Genomic DNA, 13,485 nt, shown 5'->3' with positions numbered 1-13,485 from the left:
TCTGGTATTCTCCCCCCATGTCAGTAAATTTCTGTGCTAATCTTAGAATAACCAAAATGATGGCAACAAATATTTATCGATTAATACTGTGTGCAAAGCACTATTCAAAGTTCATATGTATTCAATTTTATTATCACTAATAATATGTTATTAACATATCCTTAATAACAATAATGTCATGTGATTGTCATAAAACACTTTAACTTAATAAAAAGTTACCTTGGCTCAGCTCTTAAGATATGCTTCCTATTAAGTTTTCTGATTCTGTTTGAAAAATATAAGCATGTTAAAAATTATCTGGAATTAAAAATAATGCTATTTTCCTTTCTTTTATTCACTATTAGGTAAGAATTCTCTATGCCTGTGGTTTTAGTGTTTTGTTGACCAGCTATACACACTCTGCTGTTGACAATATTCTTTTGAAGTTAGCAAAGTTTAAAATAGGATTTTTGCGTTTGGGTCAGACTCAGAAGGTACATCTAGACATCCAGAAATTCACAGAGGAGGAAGTTTGCCGATCCAAGTCCATTACATCCTTAGCTCTTCTAGAAGAACTCTACAATAGTCATGTAAGTACAATTATTGCATGATAATGCCAACAGTAATTTTTGCAGCTAGAGTGATTGGAGTAATGGCATTCTGGGAAATTCAGTCACGTTGACCAATTTATTAATTTATAATTTACTGTTTGCTTTTGAACTGAGACGAGGTATCTGGTTTCTTATTCAGGGCTCCCATCTTCTAGATTAAAATATCCTAATAAAGGAAAACTTGTTGCTCTCTACTCAAAAACACTTCTGACACTAACTACCTGGAGTTAGTGCAGATTCCACAGGTTAGGGCTCAGTCCCAATAAGATTGTACTGCCCCTTTCAGTTCTCAGTTGTAAATCTGGGCCTTCTGTGTTATCTGCATAACCAGGCATAAATTGCGGATCCCATGACCCCCTCCTTGGGTCGAGAATTTGCTAGAATGGCTCACAGAGTTCAAGTAAGTGCTTTACTTACTATATTACTGGATGTATTATGTAGGGTACAATTCAGGAACAGCCAGATGTAAGAGATGCATAGGGTAAGGAATGTGGAGAGGGGCATGGAGCTCTATGCCCTCTGCAGATGAACCACCTTCCCAACACCAGGTGTTCATCAAACCAAAAGCTCTTCAAACCCCTTTGTTTAGGGTTTTTATGAAGATTCCATCATGTAGGCATGATTGATTAAATCATTGGTGGTTGGTGATTAGCTCAATCCCCACCCCTCTCCCCTTCCCTGAGGTAGAGGGGAGGGGGTGGAGCTGAAAGTTTTGACTCTTTAATCTCTAGGTTTGTTCCTCTGGCCACCAACTCCCATATCATTAGCATAAACTGAGGTGTGGTTGAAAGGGATTTATTATGAATAACAAAAGATATTCCTCTCACCCCTTGCACTCAGGAAATTCCAAGGGTTTTAGGATCTCTGTACCAGAAACCCAGAGGAACACCAAACACATTATTATATTACATGTTACTATATTACTAATAATCGGGATTTCTTAGCAAGTTCAAATTCAAAGCAATGGTACATGAACAGACTTGTTATAGGTATTTCCAGACTTTGATATAGAACCTAGTTTTTATTTTATTATTTAATGTTTTGTATATATTTTTCTGGGAAGTGTTTTTGTTTTTTGTTTTTTTTTAAAGATTTTATTTTTAAGTAATCTCCACCCCTAAGATGGGGCTCGAACTCAACCCCCATGATCAAGAGTCACATGCTTTATTTACTGAGCCAGCCAGGTGCCCCTCTGGAATTAACTGATATTTTTGTCTGAAAAAAAATCTCTTAAATGTAATAGGCTGTTCCTTCAAGTCCTTTGTCAAATGTCTATAGCAGTTATTGAAAAATTTTGAAGTGGCTAAGATGTATATCTGATTGACTTTTTAAAAATTAAACTTAGTATTTGAGATAACTATAGATTTGCATGCAGTAGTAAGAAATAATAGACATCATGTATATCCTTTGCCCAATGGCACCATTTTACAAAACTAGTAAAGAACTAGGATATTGACATTGATACTGTCTGGATACAGAATAGCTCCTTCAGAATAGCTCCTTTACCACAAGGATTACTTGTGTTGCACTTTTACAACTACACCCACTTCTTTTTTGCCCCACCCCCTCCTTAATCCCTAATAACCACTTGTCTGTTCTCCATTTCTACAATTTTGTCATTTCAAGAATGTTATATAAATGAGATCGTATAATATGTAATCTTCTGGGGTTGGTGTTTTTCACTTAGTCTAATGCCCTGGAGATTCAGATTGTTGAATGTGTCAATAGTTGGGTTTTTTTACTGGGGAGTATTGTTCCATTGTATGGATGTACCACAGTTTGTTTAACCATTCAATCACTGAAAACATCTGGATAGTTTTTGGCTATTATGAATAAAACTGCTGGAGACAATCACGTACAGGGTTTTGTGTGAACCTAAGTCTATTGGATAAATGCCCAGGAGTGCAATTTCTGGATCATTTGGTAGTTGTATGTTTAGTGGTTTGTTTTTGTTCCTGTTTTTGTTTTTAAGTAATCCTTTTGCCCAACATGGGGCTTGAACTCATAACCCAGAAATTAAGAGTCACACACTCTACTGACTGAGCCAGCTGGGTGCTTCTCTCTTTTTTGATTCTGTTTTGTTTTTCCTGCCTTATGGGTTACTTGAACACTTTTTAGAATTCTATTTTGATTTCTCTATAGTGTTTTTGTGTGTATCACTTTGAATAGCTTTTAGTGGATGCTCTGTTGATCTAAGCATTACATTGTATATACATAACGTAAGTCCATTGATTATGTCATTTTACTAGTGCTAATGAAGTTTGAAACCTTACTTCCATTTATGTCCCTTATCTTCTCCTGTTTATGATTGTCTTAAATATTCCTCCTACATAGACTGTGTCAGACTGTGTTCTAATTTTTGCTTCAACCATGAAACATAATTTGGAAGAAATGAAAAACCTATTGTATTTATCCATATTTTTGTTTACTATGTTCTTCTCTCCTGATGTTCCCTCCAAATTTGCATTCTTTTATTATTTCCTTTCTGTTTAAAGATCTTCCTTTATCCATTCTTTTAGGGTAGTGGGTCTGTTGGCAACAAATTCTCTTAGTTTTCCTTCCTTGTGAGAATGTCTTCATCTCTGAAGGATTATTTTGTTACTTATAGGATTCTGGGTAAATAATTTGTTTTCTTTTAGTACTGGAAAAATATTCTACCACTTTTTTAAGGATTCCATGATTTTTTTTTTTTTTTAAGTATTCTGTGATTTCTAATGAGAAATATGCTGACATTTGAATTAGAATATTTTCCCCTATAGCAAGTTGTTATTTTCTTGGACTCCTTTCCAGATTTTTTTCTTTTAGTTTTTAGAATTTTAATAATGGTGTGTATTGTAGTGTTTTTTCTTTTCTATTTATCACGTTTGAAGTTTTCACAGCTTATTGAATCTATAGATTTAATATAGATTTAATGTCTCTTGTCAAACTTGGGACATTTTCAGACAGGATTGCTTTTTCAGCCATGATTTCTTCTAGTGCTTTTTCAGCTCTTTCCTTTTTATTTTCTCCCTGTAGGACTGTGAAGACACAAATGTTGGATTTTTTGATAGTTCCACTAGATTCATTTATTTTCCCTCAGTCTGTTTTCTTTCTGTTATTTGGCCTGTATAATTTCTGTTTTTCTGTCTCTTGGTTCACTGTATTTTTCCTCTGTCCCCTGCTATTGAGTCTATTCCATGATTTTAAAATTTTTTTTTTTAAGTTTATTTATTTTGAGAGAGAGAGTGAGCGAGCAGGGAAGGGACAGAGAGAGATGGGGAGACAGAGAGAGAATTCCAAGCAGGCGCCACATAGGCAGCTTGAAGCCCTATATTGGGCTTGAACTCAAGAACCATGAGATCGTGACCCTAGCTGAAATCAAAAGTCAGACGCTTAACCAACTGAGCCCCAGGCGCCCCATGATTTTAAAATTTCAGTTATTGTGTTTTTAGTTCTAAAATTTCCATTTGCTTTTGCTTTCATCTTCTATTTCTTTGTTGAGACTTTGTATTTTTTTATTTGATTCAAGTATGTTCATAGCTTTTCAGTGAAACATTTTTCTCATGGCTGCTTTAAAATCCTTGTCGTATACTCTTGATCTTGGTTGGGGTTGTGATTTCAAGCCCCACATTGGGTGTAGAGATTACTAAAAAATTTAAAAATAAACTTAAAAAAGAAACTTTTGGAGCACCTGGGTGACTCAGTTGGTTAAGCGTCAGGTTTTGGTGCAGGTCATGATCTTACGGTTCCGGGTTTGAGCCCTGTGTAGGGCTTCGTGCTGATAGCTCAGAGCCTGGAGCCTGCTTCAGATTCTGTGTCTCCCTCTCTCTCTCCCCCTCCCCTGCTTGTGCTCTGTCTCTCTCACTCTCAAAAATAAATAAACATAAAAAATAAAAATAAAAAAACATTAAAAAATTTAAAAAAATCTTTGTTATACAATTCTAACATCTGTTTCATCCTTGGAGTTGGCATCTATTAACTGTCTTTTTTTCATTCAGTTTGAGATTTTCCTAGATTTCCTAGTTTTGATGAAACCAGAACACTATTATATTATATTATTTAAAACTTCTGTTTAAGCTGACTTTCCTCTGACACTACTCTGATAGGGCAGGAGTGTATGCCACCTCATTGCTGCCAGGTGAGAGCTGAAATGCAGGTTACCATTCAGCCTCTATTAACACATGGGGTGGGGGCTCCTCGTTCCTGCTGGATGGGGTGGATGTCTAGGTTCCCCACATGGTCTCCACTGACATTTTATGGTGAGCGCTTATTATCAACTAGCAGGGATGAAAGTCCTGGCTCCCTGCTTGGCTTCTCTGTTACTACCTCAGTAGGATATTGGGGTGCCTTTGCTGGCATCGGTGGGGGTTATGTAAGATCACAGTGTTTTCTGTGGTATTTGGCTAGGATAGAGTGGCTGTATACAAGTTTTCTGCATACAAGGCTTTGTCTTTCCTGTTCCTTTGGCTTTTGTTTGAGGTTTTTTTGTCTGCACCCATTGGCGCTCCTGGGTCACTAGCTTCTTCAGCTCCAAAGCTGGGATATGTGAGGCCAAAAGAAAATCCAGGGAACAAACTTCTGTGCTGTTCCTTGGGTCCCAAGGTGTCCAACTGGTCTACCTTTACTCCACCTTTCAGAGTCCTTATGTTTGTTTTATATATAATGTTTTAGAATTTTTAGTTGTGTGCTTTGTGGGAGGAGGGAGGAAAAGTACTCCAGCTTCCCAGAAGTGAACTCCTGGTTCACATTTTAAAAAATTATCAGGGTGCCTGCCTGGCTCAGTTGGAAGAGCATGCGACTCTTGATCTCTGAGTTGTGAGTTAGAGCCCCCCACATTGGGTGTAGAGATTACTTAACTAAATAAATAAAAACTTAAAAAAAATAAACTTACTGCCTCTTGAATGTTTCAGATTTTCGTTGGGAAATATCCCAATTTGAGCACTGTTATAGTGTCCAGAAAATTTACTTGATTTTTCAATTTGTAGTAAAAAATTAAATTTTTCTTGCATACTGTAAATGTTTCAGAATTAAATATTATTGCGGGATTCCTGTTGTTTGGGACAAAAATCTTCTTTTTGAGCCTTTAATTTAAAAAATGGGAAAAGCAAGTTATGTTTCTTATATATATTAGATAACTGACCTATTTTCTTTGTTTTTAGCGTATAGTTGCAACAACGTGTATGGGAATAAACCATCCAATATTTTCTCGTAAAACTTTTGATTTTTGTATTGTGGATGAAGCCTCTCAAATTAGCCAACCAGTCTGTCTAGGGCCACTTTTTTTTTCGCAAAGATTTGTGTTGGTGGGGGATCATCAGCAGCTTCCTCCCTTGGTGCTAAACCATGAAGCAAGGTAAGCAGACATTGACATTTTAGTTTTAAATTAGATTCTTCCTAAGGAACCATTTCAGTATACTGATAAGCCTGAATTTGATTTGTTGACAGAGCTCTTGGCATGAGTGAAAGCTTATTCAAGAGGCTGGAACAGAATAAGAATGCTGTTGTACAGTTAACTGTGCAGTACAGAATGAACAGGTATTTCTAAGAGTGTCAGCTATGAGTGATTTTTATGTTCGTTTTCACCTACCAGAACTAAAATTATTTTTGTAATTCCCTTAGTAAAATTATGTCCTTAAGTAATAAACTGACATATGAAGGAAAGCTGGAGTGTGGATCAGACAAAGTGGCCAACGCAGTGATAAACCTACCTAACTTTAAAGCTGTAAAGCTGGAACTGGAATTTTATGCTGATTATTCTGAAAATCCTTGGATGATTGGAGTATTTGAGCCAAACAATCCTGTTTGTTTTCTTAATACAGATAAGGTAAAAACAACAACAAAACCTAAGTATTTTCTTTGGTTTTTCTCCTTTTGTCCTATTGTTTGTTTGTTTGTTTGTTTATAACATTAAAAAACTGTTTTTAACGTTTCGTGTATTTTTTAGAGAAACAGAGAATCAGTGGGGGGAGGGACAGAGAGAGAGGGAGACACAGAATGGGAAGCAGGCTCCAGGCTCTGAGCTGTCCGCACAGACCCTGATACAGGGCTTAAACCCATGAGCTGTAAGATCATGACCTGAGCTGAAGTATGACGCTTACCTGACAGAGCCACCCAGGCACCTCAAGTCCTGTTATTTAAATTCTTGAGTTTTTTTTTTTTTTTTTTTTCAACGTTTATTTATTTCTTGGGACAGAGAGAGACAGAGCATGAACGGGGGAGGGGCAGAGAGAGAGGGAGACACAGAATCGGAGACAGGCTCCAGGCTCCGAGCCATCAGCCCAGAGCCTGACGCGGGGCTCGAACTCACGGACCGCGAGATCGTGACCTGGCTGAAGTCGGACGCTCAACCGACTGCGCCACCCAGGCGCCCCTAAATTCTTGAGTTTTTAATAGTGAATGCTTTAATAGAACTTACCAGTTAAAACTAGTGTATTTCTTTTACTTCAACACAAAAGAATCTTCTTTCTATTGACCCAGTATCTTTGGAAGGCACTTTATTCTGGGAATTAATAGATGTCAAAATTGACTTTTAAAGTAGGAAAGCTAGAAAGTTAACCAAAAAAGAAAGAAAGAAAGAAAGAAAGAAAGAAAGAAAGAGAGAGAGAGAGAGAGAGAGAAAGAAAGAAAGAAAGAAAGAAAGAAAGAAAGAAAGAAAGAAAGAAAAAGAAAAAAGAAAAGAAAGTGAACTCAAGTGTATAATTACATTTCTTAGAAAAGAAATTGGCATTGATGTTATCAAAGGGCTGGGTTTACAAATGGAAACTTTATTTTTTTAGAGGAGTTTTGGGTTCACAGCATAATTGAGCTTGACAGTACAGATATTTCCCAAATACCACCTCTTGCCTCCACATATGCACATAAAGACCTCTTTACAAACTTGTCATTAAACGAAAATCTTCACAAGGACTTTAAATGACTTGATTCTTACTTCTAGGGACTAAGAAAAAGTTTTAACCTTGTACTTCAATAGTGTGTTTTATATAGTGCTTCTCAGCACTTGATTTGGAAGTCTTTATATGACTTCAGATAAGAATAGTTATCAATTGTATGTATGCATATAGTATAAAATAATTATATCTTTTGTTATTATGATCAGTGGAGTCAGCTTTGTTAAAAATAGGGCCCCTCTTGCAGGGGAGCCTGGCTGTCTTAGTCTGTAGAGCATGCAACTCTTGATCTCAGGGTCATGAGTTTGAGCCCCACATTGGGCATAGAGTTTACTTTAAAAATAAGTAAGTAAGCAAGTAAGAGGGGCGCCTGGGTGGCTCAGTCGGTTGAGCGTCTGGCTTCGGCTCGGGTCATCTCATGGTTTGTGAATTTGAGCCCCGCATCAGGCTCTGTGCTGACAGCTCAGAGCCTGGAGCCTGTTTCAGATTCTGTGTCTCCCTCTCTCTCTGCTCCTCCCCTGTTCATGCTCTGTCTCTCTCTCTCTCTCTCTCTCTCTCTCTCTCTGCAAAAGAAATAAACATTAAAAAAAAAAAAATTTTTTTTTAATAAATAAGAATAAAAATAGGACCCCACTGTGTACCATGATGGAATTTTCATTCTCTTGGATATTGCCCTTAACATTTCAGGTTCAAGGAGTAATAAATAGGGGCAAGTGGCCTCTGGGAAATTTTTTCAGTAAACTGATTTCACAAATGATTACATTTAGAAACCTCAATTCCAGTTTTTTAGTTATAATTTACAATTATTTTCCTCACCATTTTTTGTTTTTGCTACTCAGTTTTTTTCTTTCTTAGCATCAAGAATCCAAATAAAATGTATTAAAAATAATCAAGATTGGGGCATTTGGGTCTCTCAGTCCATTAAGCATCTGACTTCACCTCAGGCCTTGATCTCATGGTTTGTGGGTTTGAGCCCAGCATCAGGCTGTACATTGTCAGTGCAGAATTCTCTCTCTTCCCTCTCTCTCTGCCCGTCCCCCCATGTGTATGTATGCTTTCTTCTCTCTCTCTCTCTCTCTCTCTCTCAAATAAACTTTTATTTATTTATTTTTTTTATTTTTTAATTTTTTTTTTTTAACATTTATTTATTTTTGAGACAGAGAGAGACACAGCATGAACGGGGGAGGGGCAGAGAGAGAGGGAGACACAGAATCGGAAGTAGGCTCCAGGCTCTGAGCCATCAGCCCAGAGCCCGACGCGGGGCTCGAACTCGCGGACCGCGAGATCGTGACCTGAGCTGAAGTCGGACGCTTAACCGACTGAGCCACCCAGGTGCCCCTCAAATAAACTTTTAAAAAAATAAGTAAAAAATAATCAAGATTTGGTTGCCTGGCTGACTTAGCACAGCATGTAACTCCTTTTTTTTTTTTTTAAGGTTTATTTACTTTTGAGAGAGAGAGTACAAGCCAGGGAGGGGCAGAGAGAGAAGGAGACAGAGGATCCAAAGTAGGCTCTGTACTGACAGCAGTGAGCCCCATGAGGGGCTCAAACTGAGGAACCATGAGATCATGACCTGAGCTGAAGTTGGATGATCAACTGACTAAGCCACCCAGGTGCCCTGAGCATGTGACTTTTGATCTCAGGGTCCTAAGTTCAAGCCCCATGTTGGGCAATGGGGCCTACTGTAACTAATAATAATAATAATAATAATAATGTATAATCAACATCATTATCAAGATTACTTAAGAATTCTGTAGGAACAAAATAGTCCTTGGAGAGTTTTATCGGGGATGGTAGAACCTGGGGAACTATGGGCTTCATTATTTGTATAAAAGGTAACAAGATGGCACAAAAATAGACACTCAGATCAATGGAACAGAATAGAGAACCCAGAAATGCACCCATAAATGTATGGCCAACTAATCTTTGACAAAGCAGGAAAGAATATCCAATGGAATAAAGATGGTCTCCAGCAAATGATACTGGGAAAACTAGACAGTGATATGCAGAAAAATGAACCTGGACCACTTTGTTACACCATACACAAAAATAAACTCAAAAAAGGACGAAAGACCTAAATGTAAGACAGGAAGCCATCAAAATCCTAGAGGAAAATTCAGGCAAAAACCTCTTTGACCTCAGCCGCAGCAACTTCTTACTCAGCACGTCTCCGGAGGCAAGGGAAACAAAAGCAAAAATGAACTACTGGGACCTCATCAAAATAAAAAGCTCCTACACAGCGAGGGAAACAATCAGCAAAACTAAAAGGCAAGCGACGGGATGGGAGAAGATATTTACAAATAACATTATCCAATAAAGGGTTAGTATCCAAAATCTGTAAAGAACTTACCAAACTCAACACCCCAAAAAACAAATAATCCAGGGAAGAAATGGGCAAAATGCATGAATAGACACTTCTCCAAAGAAGACATCCAGATGGCCAGCTGACACATGAGAAAATGCTCCACATCACTCATCATCAGGAAAATACAAATCAAAACCACAGTGAGATATCACCTCGCCCCTGTCAGAATGGCTAACGTTAACAACTCAGGCAACAACAGATGCTGGCGAGGATGCGGAGAAAGAGGATCTCTTTTGCATTGCTGGTGGGAATGCAAGCTGGTGCCGCCACTCTGGAAAACAGTATGGAGGTTCCTCAAAAAATTAAAAATAGAACTACCCTACAACCCAGCAATTGCACTACTAGGTATTTATCCAAGAGATATAGGTACGCTGTTTCAAAGGGGCATGCACACCCCAATGTTTATAGCAGCACTATCAACAATAGCCAAAGTATGGAAAAAGCCCAAATGTCCGTCATCTCATGAATGGATAAAGAAGATGTGGTGTATATCTATATACAATGGAGTGTTACTTGGCAATCAGAAAGAATGAACTCTTGCCATTTGCCACTACGTGAATGGAACTAGAGGGTATTATGCAAAGCGAAATTAGTCAGTTGGAGAAAGGCAAATATATGACTTCACCCATATGAGGACTGTAAGATACAAAACAGATGAACATAAGGGAAGGGAAGCAAAAAGAATATAAAAACAGGGAGGGGGATAAAACATAAGAGAGTCTTAAATATAGAGAAGAAACAGGGTTGTTGGAGGGGTTGTGGGAGGAGGGATGGGCTAAATGGGTAAGGGCACTAAGGAATCTACTCCTGAAATCATTGTTGCACTATATGCTAACTAATTTGGATGTAAATTTAAAAATAAGTAAATTATAAAAGTAAAAAATAAAAGGCAACAAGAATATGGAAAGAGAACAGATATTAGGGTCAGATCTAGGTTTGAATCCTAGTGCTATGATTTATTGTGAAGTCTTGGGCAAGTTACTTATCTTTTCTAGCTTCTGATGCTTATAAACTGGGAGATAACAAAGGAAGTTATGTGAAGCCCAATGTGTGGTCAGCTTTCACAGAGATTTTAATCTGAACTGTAGGATGTTTAAGATGGGCTGCCTCTGGGTGACTTTCTGAAAGTGGCTAATGTCATTCATTTTTATTCTTTTACCTTCAACTTTTAATTTTTTTTAGAGAGTTAGAGTGAGTGGGGGAGAGGGGGAGAAGGAGAGAGAATCCCAAACAGGCTCCATGCTGAGCACGAGTCTCAATCCCAGGACCCCTGGCATCATGACCTGAGCTGAAATCAAGAGTTGGGTGCTTAACCAACTGAGCTACCCGAGCACCCCATCTTTTACCTTCAGTTTTTAAAATGACAATATTTTTCACTGGTCTCCACAACTGGTTGTTTAGTCTCTATGGCTACCTGTGTACTGACAGTACTCTTAACCTATTTTTCTTTTTAGGTTCCAGCACCAGAACAAGTTGAAAAGGGTGGTGTGAGCAATATAACAGAAGCCAAACTAATAGTTTTCCTGACCTCAGTGTTTATTAAGGTAATTTAAATTTTAATTTTGAGGGCTAATTAATATTAAAGTGAAATGCAGTATAATGTTAGAATGCAAGGAACGTAAGAATTAACGTTAATCCTTGTTCATTAAGATGCAGCCTGATTGCTTTTGTTCTGTTTTGAGAAAACTATCTAGGATATAATTTTTTATAATGGTAATTTGGGTTTCCATTTAGGTTAATTTTTTGTAACATCAGATAATTCTGATTGTGTCATGTAGGGTTGTAGTCAGTATGATCAGTATGGTTGGGGATTGGAAACTTCAGTGTAAGGGATAGCAGGGTGTAATGTATTTTTTGTACTTTTTTGTTAAATGGCAGCACTGTTGTAGTGGCATGCAAACCATTATACTGCCATGAATCAATAAAAATCAAGGGAGCCATGTTTGAGGAAATTACTTAAAAATTTTGTTTAATGTTTATTCATTAAGAGACACAGAGCACAAGCAGGGGTGAGGCAGGGAAAGAGGGAGACAGAATCTGAAGCAGCCTCCAGGCTCTGAGCTGTCAGCACAGAACCCAATGTGGGGCTCAAACTCACATGAACTGTGAGATCATGACCTGAGCCAAAGTTGGATCCTTTAACCGACTGAACCACCCAGGCGCCCTGAGGAAATTATTTAATCTCGGGAAATACAGATATAGATTTAGAGCAAATTTAGCAATTGTATTTACTCCTTGCAACAAGAGGATCTGTTATAAACATTAATTGGGCACACATTTAATAAGTTTAGTAAAGCTTTAACAGAAATCAGGATTTTCATTTTCATTGTGTTTTTTTTCTGTTTAGGCTGGATGTAAACCCTCTGATATTGGTATTATTGCACCATACAGGCAGCAGTTAAAGATCATCAATGATTTATTGTCCCATTCTTCTATTGGAATGGTTGAAGTTAACACCGTAGACAAATACCAAGGAAGAGACAAAAGTATCATTCTAGTAACTTTTGTTAGAAGTAATAAAGATGGACCTGTGAGTTCATTGTATTTTCTTCTGATTTGTTTGGGACATTTTTTTCTTTTCTTTTTTTTAGGGTGTGGTAAAAATGTAATGTAAAATTTTAAATCATCACCATTTTTCAATATACAGTTCAGTGGTGTTAAGTTTATTCATAGTGTTTTGCAACAGATCTCCAGAACTTTTTCATTTTGAGAAATTGAAACTCTATACCCATGAATAACAACCTTCCAATTCTTTGTCCCTCCAGTCTCTGGTAACCATCCTTCTGCTTTCTGTTTCTGAATTTGACTGCCATAGTCACCTCATTTAAGTGGACTTGTACAGTATTTGTCCTTTTGTACTTGGCTTGTTTCATTCGGCGTGGTATTTTCGAGATTCATCCACTGTGTAGTATGTCAGAAGTTTGTCCCTTTTTAAGGCTGAATAATATTGCATTGCATGGAAAGGGCACCTTTTGTTTGTCTGCTCATCCATCAGTGAATATTTGGGTTGCTTCCATCTTTTGGCTGTTGTGTTTGGGGCATTTTAAACATAGAGGCTTCCTTCGATATACTCTTAATTTTATATATAATTCCAGGGTTTGTTTGTTTGTTTTGTTTTGTTTTTTGCATTTTTACCTCTTTTGATTCCTGTTTCTAGATTATATGAGATACCTTCATAAGGTTCTAAAAATATATGTAGTAAAAAGTCTCCTTTCTACCAGTTCCTCTTCCACTCAGTTCTCACCTTTACAGATAATCAGAATTTTTTTTTAATGTTTGTTTATTTATTTTGAGAGAGAGATAGCATGCATGCACATGTGTGGTGGTTGGGGAAGGGCAAAGAGAGAGAATCCCAAACAAGCTCCACACTGTGAGCGCAGAGCCTGATATGGAGCTTGGACCCATGAACCATGAGATCATGGACCCAAGCTGAAGTCAGGTGCTCAACCAACCGAGCCACCCAAGTGCCCCTGTTTTTTATTTTTTAATTTTAATTTCAGTATAGTTAACATACAGTGTTATATTAGTTTCACGTTTGTGATACAGTGATTCAACAATTCTATACATTACTCAGTGCCCATGGTGATCATGTACTCCTACTTCCCTTTACCTATTTCATATATCCCTCTACCCACCTCCCCTCTGGTAACCACTAGTTTGTTTT

General features: G+C 37.6%; 1 protein-coding gene across 4 annotated transcripts in view; it reads left to right on the top strand.

The window, feature by feature from the left end:
* The window catches only part of DNA2 (DNA replication helicase/nuclease 2), a 54,213-nt gene that overhangs the window by 36,503 nt on the left and 4,225 nt on the right, over nucleotides 1–13,485 (top strand). For all 4 annotated transcript variants that reach the window (XM_025918156.2, XM_086679855.1, XM_086679856.1 and 1 more), the window contains 6 exons: nucleotides 345–569; nucleotides 5,729–5,922; nucleotides 6,015–6,104; nucleotides 6,189–6,393; nucleotides 11,276–11,365; nucleotides 12,169–12,351. In XM_025918156.2, coding sequence (XP_025773941.1) covers nucleotides 345–569; nucleotides 5,729–5,922; nucleotides 6,015–6,104; nucleotides 6,189–6,393; nucleotides 11,276–11,365; nucleotides 12,169–12,351 — 987 coding nt within the window. The remainder of the gene's footprint in view (nucleotides 1–344; nucleotides 570–5,728; nucleotides 5,923–6,014; nucleotides 6,105–6,188; nucleotides 6,394–11,275; nucleotides 11,366–12,168; nucleotides 12,352–13,485) is intronic.

This window comes from Puma concolor, chromosome D2 (genome assembly GCF_028749965.1).
Source record: "Puma concolor isolate L17-30 chromosome D2, mPumCon1.1.hap2, whole genome shotgun sequence".
Taxonomy (NCBI): domain Eukaryota; kingdom Metazoa; phylum Chordata; class Mammalia; order Carnivora; family Felidae; genus Puma; species Puma concolor.
The sequence above is the reverse complement of the archived record's forward strand: the minus strand, read 5'-3'. Positions and strand labels throughout refer to the sequence as shown.